The 12747-nt window shown below is 36.9% G+C and overlaps 1 protein-coding gene across 1 annotated transcript in view; it reads right to left on the bottom strand.

Annotated features, from left to right (window-relative positions):
- The window catches only part of LRP1B (LDL receptor related protein 1B), a 2167013-nt gene that overhangs the window by 119346 nt on the left and 2034920 nt on the right, over positions 1-12747 (bottom strand). The window contains exon 80 of the mRNA XM_070768349.1: positions 2281-2397. Within this exon, the coding sequence (XP_070624450.1) occupies positions 2281-2397 (117 nt within the window). The remainder of the gene's footprint in view (positions 1-2280; positions 2398-12747) is intronic.

The raw sequence follows: 12747 nt of genomic DNA, 5'->3' as shown, positions 1-12747 counted from the left end.
ATCTTTTCCAATTCTGTGGCCACTGATGAGTCTTCCAATTGCTGATTTTAAAGTGCAGCAATTTAACAGTATCATCTTTTAGGATTTGAAGTAGCTCAGCTGGAATTCCATCACCTAACTGGAATTCCATTCCACTAGCTTTATTAGTAAAGATGCTTCCTATAGCAAAGTTGACTTCACACTCTAGGCTGTCTGGCTCTTGTTGAGTGACCACACACACCATCATGTTTATCTAGGTCATCAAGAATCTTTCTGTACAGTTCTTGTGTATTCTTGCCACCTCTTCTTAATCTCTTTTGCTTCATTAAGTTCCTACCATTTCTGTGTTTTATTGTGCCAGTCTTTGCATAAAATGGTCCCTAGGTATCTCCAATTTTCTTGAAGAGATCCCTAGTATTTCCCATTCTGTAGTTTTCCTCCATTTCCTTGGATTGTTTACTTAAGAAGACTTTCTTGTCTCTCCTTGCTCTTCTCTGGAACCCTGCATTCAGTTGGGTATATCTTTCCTCTTCTCCTTTGCCTTTTACTTCTTTGCTTTTCTCAGCCATTTGTAAGGCCTCCTCAGACAACCACTTTGCCTTCTTGCATTTCTTTTTCTTGGGGTTGGTTTTGGTTACTGCCTCTTGTATGGTGTTATGAACTTCTGTCCATAGTTTTCAGGCATTCTGTCTAGCAGATATAATCCCTTGAATCTATTTGTCACCACCACTGTATAAAATTAATGGTCAAATTAATTGTCTGAACATTAATTTTATCTATCATAAATTGGTTTTGAATAGTAAAATAATCCCCCTAAATCTGACATTCTATTGTCTATTTTAGAAATAGTATAAAGAAAACAAATTGGTGAATGTCAATCATATATACAATTAGTGTGGCTGAGAATAACAGTAATAATAATTTCTCACACTTTACAAAATGGATTTTTAGAGATTTTTAAATAAAAATATATAACTTTGGTACTGAAATTTATAAAAAGTGAAATAGCAACATTTATATTTTACTTATAATCTAAATGTTGTAAAACATAAAATGCCTTTTAATATGTATTTTTCTTTATTGTTTCTTGAAATAGTAAAATATACATTTGAGCTAAAATGGGTTAATTTTTGTAATCAATTACATGAATGTTGAATTTTTTTTTTTCCATTTAGTGTTATTAAACAAAAAACACACTCTTCTAGTAAGGGCACAGTGAAAATTCAATGCAATTATTCTTCTAGCAGCTTCTCTGCTTTTGCTTAAGAAAGAAAGAAAAAAAAAAAAAAACTGGAAGCAAAGCAGTAAGTAAAACTTATTTACTTACTTGTAAATTAGTATGCAAATATAAAACTTCAAGTATAAGTTGTGAACAAATTGTGGTAAATAGCTAAGGGGTTTTGGTAAGAAAGAGAAAGAGAAAATGAAGGGAAATAAATTAAGCAGAAAGAACTGAGATTCCCTGGCAAGGAAAGTGTGAGTCACAGAAGGGAGTAAAAAATGAGAGTGAAAAACAGAAGATAGACATAGAGATGGAGATAAAAAGGGTGCTATGAAAGAAGAGCACCAGTAGATTCTTCAGTCATTTATAGAAGAAGTACACTCTCAATTTTTACACATTGCTTTTCACATGGATGAGAGTGTCCCTATCAATTACCTATACTAATAAATGTTACTATGATGTTTTACTATAAAGTAACTCATTTCCTACTTATCACTGTAATTTGAAATAAAAATTAGTGTTCCCAGGCACTAATCTTGACTACTCGAAGTCTTCTGCTCAGAAAAGAACATCCACAGAAGCAACAAACAGAATGAATATTTTCTGAATCCAGTAGCAATGCATCACATTTGTCCTGGAGTCAAGAAGTTCTTCTGGTGTGGCCTCTTTGTTATTCTTAGTAGTAGGAATGAAAATTGCGATGAATATTAAGAGCTACAAGTTGAAATGAGATTCCCAGGTGGTAAAGAATCTACCTGCCAATGCAGGAGATGCAGGAGACATGAGCTTGATTCCTGAATGGGGAAGATCCCCAGAAGGAAGAAATGGCAACCCTCTTTAATATTATTGCCTGGGAATCCCATGGACAAAGAAGCCTGGTAGGCTACAGTCTGTGGGGTCATAAAGAGTTGGACATGACTGAGTATCCATGCAAACACACACACAAAACTACACAGTAAGTTGAAAAGAGACATAAATTGAGGAAATATAGAATGTAAGGCTTTCATAATTGTATCTATGTTTCATTATTTAATATGCTCAGTGGTAATTAAAGGCAGAAACTAAAGCACTTCACAAACCTTGTTTGCTGGTCACAGAGACTACAGAATCAGAACCATCGTACAGAACGCTGCCAATAACAGAGAGTTCAAGATCAGCCCAGTATATCCGTTCACTGAAATGATCCACAGCCAGACCTGTAAAATCAACACGCACAGACAAATGACAGCAATACATTTGAGATTATTTAAAATTATGTTTCTTCTCTTTAATGTATTGTTATAATTGAAAATTTGTTTTAAACAGCTTAGAAATTACCTAGTCTATATCATGATAGTGCAAAAATCAGAAAAAAATGAAATAACTTAATCTCTATCTGAAATATGTGTTAATAAATTACACAGAATTTATGTAATACAGTGTAGCAGGGAATATTTTTACTTCATGTAGGAAAAGCCATCCTAAATACCCCTCCCTTCTACGCTTACTGGTTTCTTAATTATGGTTGTTTTCTAGAAGACTTTCTTGTGACTTTTTTTTTTTAATCTTTATAGTACACACAGAATTAATTCATCATTTAAACCATTTATCCAACCATTGTTTCAAATAATTCCAGGTAATTAGCTATATTTTGAATCTTTTCATGAAGGTGCATTTTGCAGAAAATAAAAGGTTCATGAGCTTAATCATAAGATATTTTCACCACCTTGAGTTGGTCTATAGTGTTATGAGACACCTGTGTGCATGCTGAAGTTTAAATTGACTAAAGATTGATGTTTACAATAGAGAATAATGAATAGTAAATTCCTTAATTAAGTTTCTCGTTGTACTTACATTTTTCACTCTAATTTTTTACTCTAATCATTAATTTGCTCTGAGACTGTCATGTATCTCTTTTTATCAGTATCTGTTAATGAATACCACTGGACTAAAATGACATGCAGTAAAAAATAATGTTTTTCTATTTATTCAATTTTTTATTTCATAATATAATTGGGATCTAGTCAGTGTCTTGTTGCACAAATATCATCAACGCATAGAATTCCTTAGGTAAACTTCCTTCAGTTTAGAAAAGTAAGACCCATAACATATGAATTCTATAATAAATCTTTGTTGCTGTAGATATTCAATTTTTACAACGTAGCTAGACTATAGATATGACATATGACACACTTTGAAACTACAAGGCAGTCAAATTACCTTTGACATCTGCATGCTAAAAAGCTTTCTGAATGAGATCATTCAATGAAAAAAAAATTGAGGAAATTGAATGCCATCTTAAAGGCAAGGCAACTGAGTGAAAAGTAATTTTGAGTTTACACTAATTGTTCTTTCTTGTAGATGGATCATAATTTAACAATCAAAATGAAAACATATCATGGTGAAAATCATTTGGAAATAATTTTTCAGTAATGTATGAGTCTATCCCAAATATAATTAAACTAAATAAAAATATTTCTCAAGTGTAATATAAAAATGTTCTATGTCCAATCAACCTCTAAGAAATGACTTACCAATTAAAACAAGTGGCCCATGTTTTACTAGTTTCTGCTCAATGATTAATCTGCTATTTGGACTTATGGTGGATATTAGGTCTTAGCTTTTTCATGTGTAATTATGAGTAACGTGAAACATAAAATGATCCAAACTTCTTGCTGCCACCATTCTACTTCAAAATCATTGTCTACAAAAGATTTAAAATGCTTTTCTTTTCCTTCCACCAGTGTTATACAATAAAGTGGTAGATTAAAAAAAAAAAGTTGTTCTCAACCAAATTGATCTTTACATTTAAATATTAAATTTGCTAATCATAGAAATGAAGAAAACAATAGGTATTAATCTAATTTAATTACCAATATTGTTTTTTCAGATTCAACAGCAGTAAAATTTTTTCAAATGTGTCATACATTGCAGTATTAGTCTAGGCTTAAGACACATACAGCTATAGTCCCATACTGTACTATTTTGGATGAAATTACATCTAAGCAAAAATTTTACCACAAGCTTTTAGATGAGTGGGATTTATATTCCCCTAAATCAAGGAGATCCAACCAGTCCATTCTGAAGGAGATCAGCCCTGGGATCTCTTCAGAAAGAATGATGCTAAATCTGAAACTCCAGTACTTTGGCCACCTGATGCGAAGAGTTGACTCATTGGAAAAGACTCTGATGCTGGGAGGGATTGGGGGCAGGAGGAGAAAGGGACAACAGAGGATGAGATGGCTGGATGGCATCACTGACTCGATGGACGTGAGTCTCAGTGAACTCCAGGAGTTGGTGATGGACAGGGAGGCCTGATGTGCTGTGATTCATGGGGTCGCAAAAAGTCAGACAAGACTGAATGACTGAACTGAACTGAACTGAAATCCACAAATCAATGACTTTGATTTCTCCCTAAGCATTTAATAAAAGAGACAGTCTTTTAAATTAAAAAGTTAAAGAAGAAGTAAACTAACTTTTTGTTACAGAGGTAAGTCAAGTTTATATGAAAGAACAAGTCCATTTCTATATCTTTAAAATATTACATCTTTTTTGTCTTTAATAAAGAAGCAAAAATAAAGTGGGGAAAAAAATAAATTTCCAGGAAAGTCATTCTTATCTGAACTGGGAATGGTGAATATTTGGAACCAAGTCAGTGAAAGTACATAAAATTTAAAATAAAATGTCTACTTGTTCTAACTGAGCATAATAGAAAGACAATTTGAAAGTCTTATAAAAAAAAAAAGTCCTGATAAGTTTTAGGAGCACATGATAATGGCTCTAATCATTTTTTTTTAACATCTTCCATGATATCAAGACTAAGTTTACATTTTAGGGATTTTTTAATCTAACTTTTAACTTTAAATTTTTCCAAGATCCTCCTACTAGTTCCCTTATTTCCACTGTGGTCTAAAAAGAAGATGGAAAATGGCAGAAACAAAATCCTATGAGAACTGGCCATAATACCAATGTGATATTTAATAAAGAAGACCTGGAGAAGAGAAATAAATTATGTTTTCAGAAAGGGAGAAAGAGATTATGTAGCTTTCATGTTATAGCAAAGTTGAGATTTGTAAGGTAGTAATAACAAGCAAGTGTGCAATACCCTATTCTTGATTTAAGAGGTGATAAAAGGGGTCCAAAAAGAAGCTAAAGATATTTACCACTATGTCTAATTTATTTTAAAAAAATTTTTAAGTAATTTCTGAGAGAGGTTACCTATAAAACATTTTGGATATTAGTCTATGTTAAAGTTATTTTTACACATATATGTGCTTCTGTGTGAGTTTTTGTGCTCAGGTACTAGGTCCTGTCAGACTCTTTGTGACACCGGGATTATAGCTCACAAGGCTCCTTTGTCTATGGGATTTCCCAGGCAAGAATATTGGAGTGTGCTGAAGATCCCTTCTCCATAAGATCTTCCCAACCCAGGGATTGAACCTGCATCTCCTACTTGGTAGGCAGATTCTTCACCACTGAGCCACTCGGTTTCTCCCACATACATATCATTCCAATCCTAAAGAAAGGCAATGCCAAAGAATGGTCAAACTACCGCACAATTGCACTCATCTCACATGCTAGTAAAGTGATGTTCAAAATTCTCCAAGCCAGGCTTCAGCAATACATGAACTTCTAGATGTTCAAGCTGGTTTTAGAAAAGGCAAATGAACCAGAGATCAAATTGCCAACATCTGCTGGATCATCGAAAAAGCAAGAGAGTTCCAGAAAAACATCCATTTCTGCTTTATTGACTATGCCAAAGCCTTTGACTATGTGGATCACAATAAACTGTGGAAAATTCTGAAAGAGATGGGAATACCAGACCACCTGATCTGCCTCTTGAGAAACCTATAGGCAGGTCAGGAAGCAACAGTAAGAACTGGACATGGAACAACAGACTGGTTCCAAATAGGAAAAGGAGTACATCAAGGCTGTATATTGTCACCCTGTTTATTTAACGTCTATGCAGAGTACATCATGAGAAATGCTGGGCTGGAAGAAACACAAGCTGGAATCAAGATTGCCAGGAGAAATATCAATAACCTCAGATATGCAGATGACACCACTCTTATGGCAGAAAGTGAAGAGGAACTCAAAAGCCTCTTGATGAAAGTGAAAGAGGAGAATGAAAAAGTTGGTTTAAAGCTCAACATTCAAAAAACGAAGATCATGGCATCTAGTCCCATCACTTCATGAGAAATAGATGGGGAAACAGTGGAAACAGTGGTAGACTTTGTTTCATGGGGCTCCAAAATCAGTGTAGATGGTGAATGCAGCCATGAAATAAAAGATGCTTACTCCTTGGAAGGAAAGTTATGACCAACCTAGATAGCACATTAAAAAGCAGAGACATTACTTTGCCAACAAAGGTCCGTCTAGTCAAGGCTATAGTTTTTCCAGTGGTCATGTATGGATGTGAGAGTTGGACTGTGAAGAAAGCTGAGCTCCAAAGACTTGATGTTTTTGAACTGTGGTGTTGTAGAAGACTCTTGAGAGTCCCATGGACTTCAAGGAAGTCCAACCAGTCCATTCTAAAGGAGATCAGTCCTAGGTGTTCTTTGGAAGGACTGATGTTGAAGCTGAAACTCTAACACTTTGGCCACCTCATGTGAAGATTTGACTCATTGGAAAAGAGTCTGATGCTGGGGGTTGGGGGGGTTGGAGGCAGGAGGAGAAGGGGACGACAGAGGATGAGATGGCTGGATGGCATCACTGACTCGATGGACATGAGTTTGAGTGAACTCTGGGAGTTAGTGATAGACAGGATGGCCTGGCATGCTGTGATTCATGGGGTCGCAAAGAGTCAGACATGACTGAGCAACTGAACTGAACTGATATATATACATATATATATATATATATATATATATATATACACATACACACACACACACATACACACAGTTATTTATGAGTGTTAGCAAGATAATGTGTCAAGGAATTGAACAATAGTCCTTAAATTTTTAATCTATCTCATTTAATTAGAGATCTTTTGTTGGCCAAGGACAAAGAATTTGCTGAGTGCATCAAATAATTATGACTGTACCAGACCAGTATGTACTTCTTTATTTTTCTGTTTAGTCAGAAACTGCCACAATCTAAGAGGATCTAAAAGTAACATAAATAAGCTTTTGTATATCAAATAATATGGTATTAAACCAAACTCATGTAATTTTACATGCCCTTCTCTTGGAGGGAAAAATGAAAAGCATTCATTTTTAAAAGAAATTAATTAATACATATTTGTAAGGTACCTCCCTTGCACCACACACTGTCAGGTCCTAGTATGTAACAAAGATTGAAACAGATCATGTTCCTACTCTCATGGTACATCCTACTCACCCACCACACAGTTGACTGAATCAGAATATAGGTTATGCTTCTTGCATTTAATATTGGGCCTAAAACATTTGTGAAAAGAGAACTTAATACCATAACATAGATTAGAGTATTAAAAATGGTATGCATTCATATCTTCACTCATTCAACACATAGTTAGTCTTGAGGAGAGTGGTGTAAGACGGCGGAGCAGAAGGATATGTACTTATCTTCTCCTGCAAGAACTCCAAAACTACAATTCACTGCTGAAAAACCATCAGTTGGAGAATGTTAGATCCCACCAAAAAAGATACCCCAAGTCCAAGCGCAAAGGAGAAACTCCAACAAGATGGTAGGAGGAGAGAAATCACAATTAGAATCAAACCCGTTAACCACCAGAGACTCTCAGAGGGCTCAAACCTTGTGTACCAGGACCCTGAGACCCCACAGAGACTAAGCTAGAACTGTGTTTGAATGTCTCCTGCAAAGGTGCAGTTCAGCAGTGAGCCGCTGCAGGGCCAGGGGCTCTGGGTGCAGCAGACCTGGGTATGGCATCAGCCCTCTTGGAGGAGGTCGCCATTAACCCCACCATAGAGCCACTAGAACTTACATAGAACTGGGGAAACAGGCTCTTGGAGGGCACAAACAGAACTTTGTGTGTACCAGAACCCAGGAGAAAGGAGCAATGACCCCATAAGAGGCTGACCCCGACTTGCCCATGAGTGTCTAGGAGTCTCTGGCAGAGGCATGGGTTGACAGTGCTCTGCTGAGGGGTCAGGGGCAATGAGTGAAGCAGTACATGCATGGCGCCTTTTGCAGGAGGTCACCATTGTCTTCATTACCTCCACCATAGTTTGGCCTCAGGTCAAATAACAAGGATGGAAGACAGCCCCACCCGCCAATAGAAAATTGGATTAAAGTTTTACTGAGCATGGCCCTGCCCATAAGAACAAGACCCAGTTTCCCCCAGTCATTCTCCCATCAGGAAGCCTCCATAAGCCTCTTATCCTTATCCATCAGAGGGCAGAGGGAATGAAAACCACAATCACAGAAAACTAACCAAACTGATCACATGGACCACAGCCCTGTCTAGCTTAGTGAAACTATGAGCCATGCCATGTAGAGCCACCCAAGATGGACGGGTCTTGGTGGATAGTCCTGACAAAACATGGTCCACTGGAGAAGGGAATGGCAAACCACTTCAGTATTCTTGCCTTGAGAATCCCATGAACAGTACGAAAATGAAAAAAGGAATGACACTGAAAGAGGAACTCCCCATGTCAGTAGGTGCCCAATATGCTACTTGAGAAGAATGGAGAAATAGCTCCAGAAAAAATGAAGAGACGGAGCCAAAGCACAAACAACATACAGTTGTGGATGTGATGGGTGATGGAAGTAAAGCCTGATGCTATAAAGAGCAATATTGCATAGGAACCTGGAATGTTAGGTCTACGAATCAAGGCAAATTGGAAGTAATCAAACAGAAGATGGCAAGAGTGAACATCGACATCGTTTTAGGAATCAATGAACTAAAATGGACTGGAATTGGTGAATGTAACTCAGATGAACACTATATCTACTACTGTGGGCAAGAATCCCTTAGAAGAAATAAAGTAGCCATCCTACTCAATAAAAGTCAAAAATGCAGTACTTGCATGCGATCTCAAAAATGACAGAATGATCTCTGTTCATTTCCAAGGCAAACCATTCAATATCACAATAATCCAAGTCTATTCCCCGACCAGTAATGCTGAAGAAGCTGAAGTTGAACGGTTCTATGAAGGCCTACAAGACCTTCTAGAAATAATACCCAAAAAAGTTGTCCTCGTCTTTATAGGAGGAATGCAAAAGTAGGAAGTCAAGAGCTACCTGGAGTAACAGGCAAATTTAACCTTGGGGTATAAAACAAAACAGGTCAAAGGCTAACAGAGTTTTGCCAAGAGAATGCACTGGTTATAACAAACACCCTTTTCCAACAACACAAGAAAAGACTCTACACATGGACATCACCAGATGGTCAAAACCAAATCAGATTGATCATATTCTTTCCAGCCAAAGATGGAGAAGCTCTATACAGTCAGCAAAGACAAGACCAGGAGCTGACTGTGGCTTAGATCATGAACTTCTTATTGCCAAATTCAGACTGAAAGTAAAGAAATTGGGGAAAACCACTAGACCATTCAGGTATGACCTAAAGCAAATCCCTTACAATTGTAGAGTGGAAGTGAGGAATAGATTCAAGGGATTAGATTTGATAGGCAGAATGCCTGAAGAACTACAGATGGGGCTTCCTGACATTGTACAGGAGGCGGTGATCAAGATCATCCCCAAGAAAAAGAAATGCAAAAAGGCAGAATGGTTGTCTGAGGAGGCCTTACAAATATCTGAAAAAAAGAAGAGAGGTGAAGGGCAAAGGAGAAAAAAGATAGATATACCCATTTGAATGCAGAGTTCCAAAGAATAGCAAGGAGAGATAAGAAAGCATTCCTCAGTGATCAATGCAAAGAAATAGAGGAAAATATTAGCATGGGAAAGACTAGAGATTTCTTCAAGAAAATTAGAGATACAAAGGGAACTTGTCATGCAAAGATGGACACAAAAAAGGACAGAAATTTTATGGACCTAACAGAAGCAGAAGATATTGAGAAGAGGTGGCAAGAATACAACTAAACTAAAAAGACCTTCATGGCTTACCTCTAGAAAACCACAATGGTGTGATTACTCACCTAGAGCCAGACATCCTGGAATGTGAAGTCAAGCAGGTCTTAGAAAGCATCACTACAAAGCTAGTGGAGGTGATGGAATTCCAACTGAGCTATTTCAAATCTTAAAAGATGATGCTGTGAAAGTGCTGCACTTAATATGCCAGCAAATTTGGCAAACTCAGCAGTGGCCACAAGACTGAAAAAGGTCAGTTTTTACTCCAGTCCCAAAGAAAGGCAATGCCAAAGAATGTTCAAACTACCACTCAATTGCACTCATCTCACACACTAGCAAATTAATACTCAAAATTCTCCAACCCAGGTTTCAACAGTACGTGAACCGTGAGCTTCCAGATGTTCAAGCTGGATTTAGAAAAGTCAGAGGAACCAGAGATCAAATTGCCAGCATCCGTTGGATCATCAAAAAAGCAAAAGAGTTCCAGAAAAACATCTACTTCTGATTTATTGACTACACCAAAGCCTTTGACTGTGTGGATCACAACAAATTGTGGAAAATTCTTCAAGAGATGGAAATACCCGACCACCTGATCTGCCTTCTGAAATCTGCACACAGGTCAAGAAGCAACAGTTAAAACTGGACATGAAACAAAAGACTGGTTCCAAATTGGGAACAGAGTACGTCAAGGCTATATACTGTCACCCTGCTTATTTAACTTATATGCTCATGTGAAATGCTGGGCCCGATGAAGCACAAGCTGGAATCAAGATTGCTGGGAGAAATATCATAACCTCAGATATGCAGATGACATCACCCTTATGGCAGAAAGTGAAGAAGAACAAAAGAGCCTCCTGATGAAAGTGAAAGAGGAGAGTGAAAAAGTTGGCTTAAAACTCAACATTCAGAAAACGAAGATCATGGCATCCAGTCCCATCACTTCATGACATCCAGTCCCATCACTTCATGACAAATAGATGGGGAAACGATGGAAACAATGAGAGACTTTATTTTTTGAGGCCCCAAAATCACTGTGGATGGGAACTTCAGCCATGAAATTAAAAGACACTTGCTCCTTGGAAAAGCTATGACCAACCTAGACAGCATGTAAAAAAGCAGAGATTTTACTTTGCCAACAAAGGTCCATCTAGTCAAAGCTATGGTTTTTCCAGTAGTCATGTATGGATGTGAGATTTGGACTATAAAGAAAGTTGAGCACCAAAGATTTGATGCTTTTGAACTGTGGTGCTTGAAAAGACTTTTGAGAATCCCTTGGACTGCAAAGAGATCCAACCAGTCAATCCTAAAGGAAGTCAGTCCTGAATATTCATTGGACGGACTGATGCTGAAGCTGAAACTCCAATACTCTGGCCACTTGATTCAAACAACTGACTCATTAGAAAAGACCCTGATGCTGGGAAAGATTGAAGGTGGGAGGAGAAGGGGACAAGAGGGGATGAGATGGTTGGATGGCATCAGCAACTCAATGGACATGATTTAGAGCAAGCTCCTGGAGTGGGTGATGGACAGAGAAGCCTGGTATGCTGCGGTCCATGGGATTGCAAAGAATTGGACACGACTGAGCAACTGAACTTAACTGACTGATACAGCAAAGACATATATCATATCAATTATATATCATTAAAGCAATAGGTGATTGAGAACCAAGTATGGAGATAAGCAGTGCTTTCGACGCCCAGAGAATTGAGGTATTCTTTTGATTTTGGAAAGTAAGCAATGGCAGTGCTGGTGGTGAATAAACACAGGGCTACCTGGGTGGTGTGCCTATACAATCAGATAGTACAATTCTAATCTTTAAATGCACAGGAGTTAAAGGGATAGAGACGTTTATTTCTACTCCTACTGCTGTTCATGATACTAGTATCACTTACACTCTATTGAGTACAGAGCGTAACCAAATGCACTGTATCCTAGTGCACATAGTCTTCATGTCTGTGTAAAGGAAAAATCGCGTTTTCTGTTAACCCTAGATGTAAATAATAAGACATTACACTTGGAGAGAAAAAGAGGTATTATTATAGTTACTGATTTCAGTTTCATAACTTTGGAGTCAGGGCAAATATTTACAAACATACACCAAGAAAAGAGATAATATAGGTATACATAAACCTATGATGTTTCTAAGGAACCATAAGCAATTAATGTACTTGTATGGAAGGAAATCTTATAAAATATATTTGGATAAGTGCACATTTTCTCTAGCATATTAATATAATGTGTATATATATATGTGTATGTGTGTATATATATACCGAATGATCACCAACTTTCCCTTGTTACTTTCTAGCATTATGTTATTTATGAAATCTAAATTATCTATTATTTCCTAAAAATATTCTGATATTATTTTTTATTTATTTGTATATCAGTAACATTTGGCTTGCATTACTGAAGAGTTATTAATCACTATAAATTTAAGACAGATGAAAAGATAATAGTCAGAGATATTTCTCCTTGATGGAATAAAATCCTCCCTAATAATACAAGACTAGCATTTCCAATACTAGGAAATTCAATAAGCAAGTGCTCAATAGATACAGCAATAGATTTTACATGTAGCATATGGAATT

This window comes from Bos indicus, chromosome 2 (assembly GCF_029378745.1).
Source record: "Bos indicus isolate NIAB-ARS_2022 breed Sahiwal x Tharparkar chromosome 2, NIAB-ARS_B.indTharparkar_mat_pri_1.0, whole genome shotgun sequence".
NCBI classification, from domain to species: domain Eukaryota; kingdom Metazoa; phylum Chordata; class Mammalia; order Artiodactyla; family Bovidae; genus Bos; species Bos indicus.
Note: the sequence above shows the minus strand (reverse complement) of the source record. Positions and strands in the feature narration are given on the sequence as shown.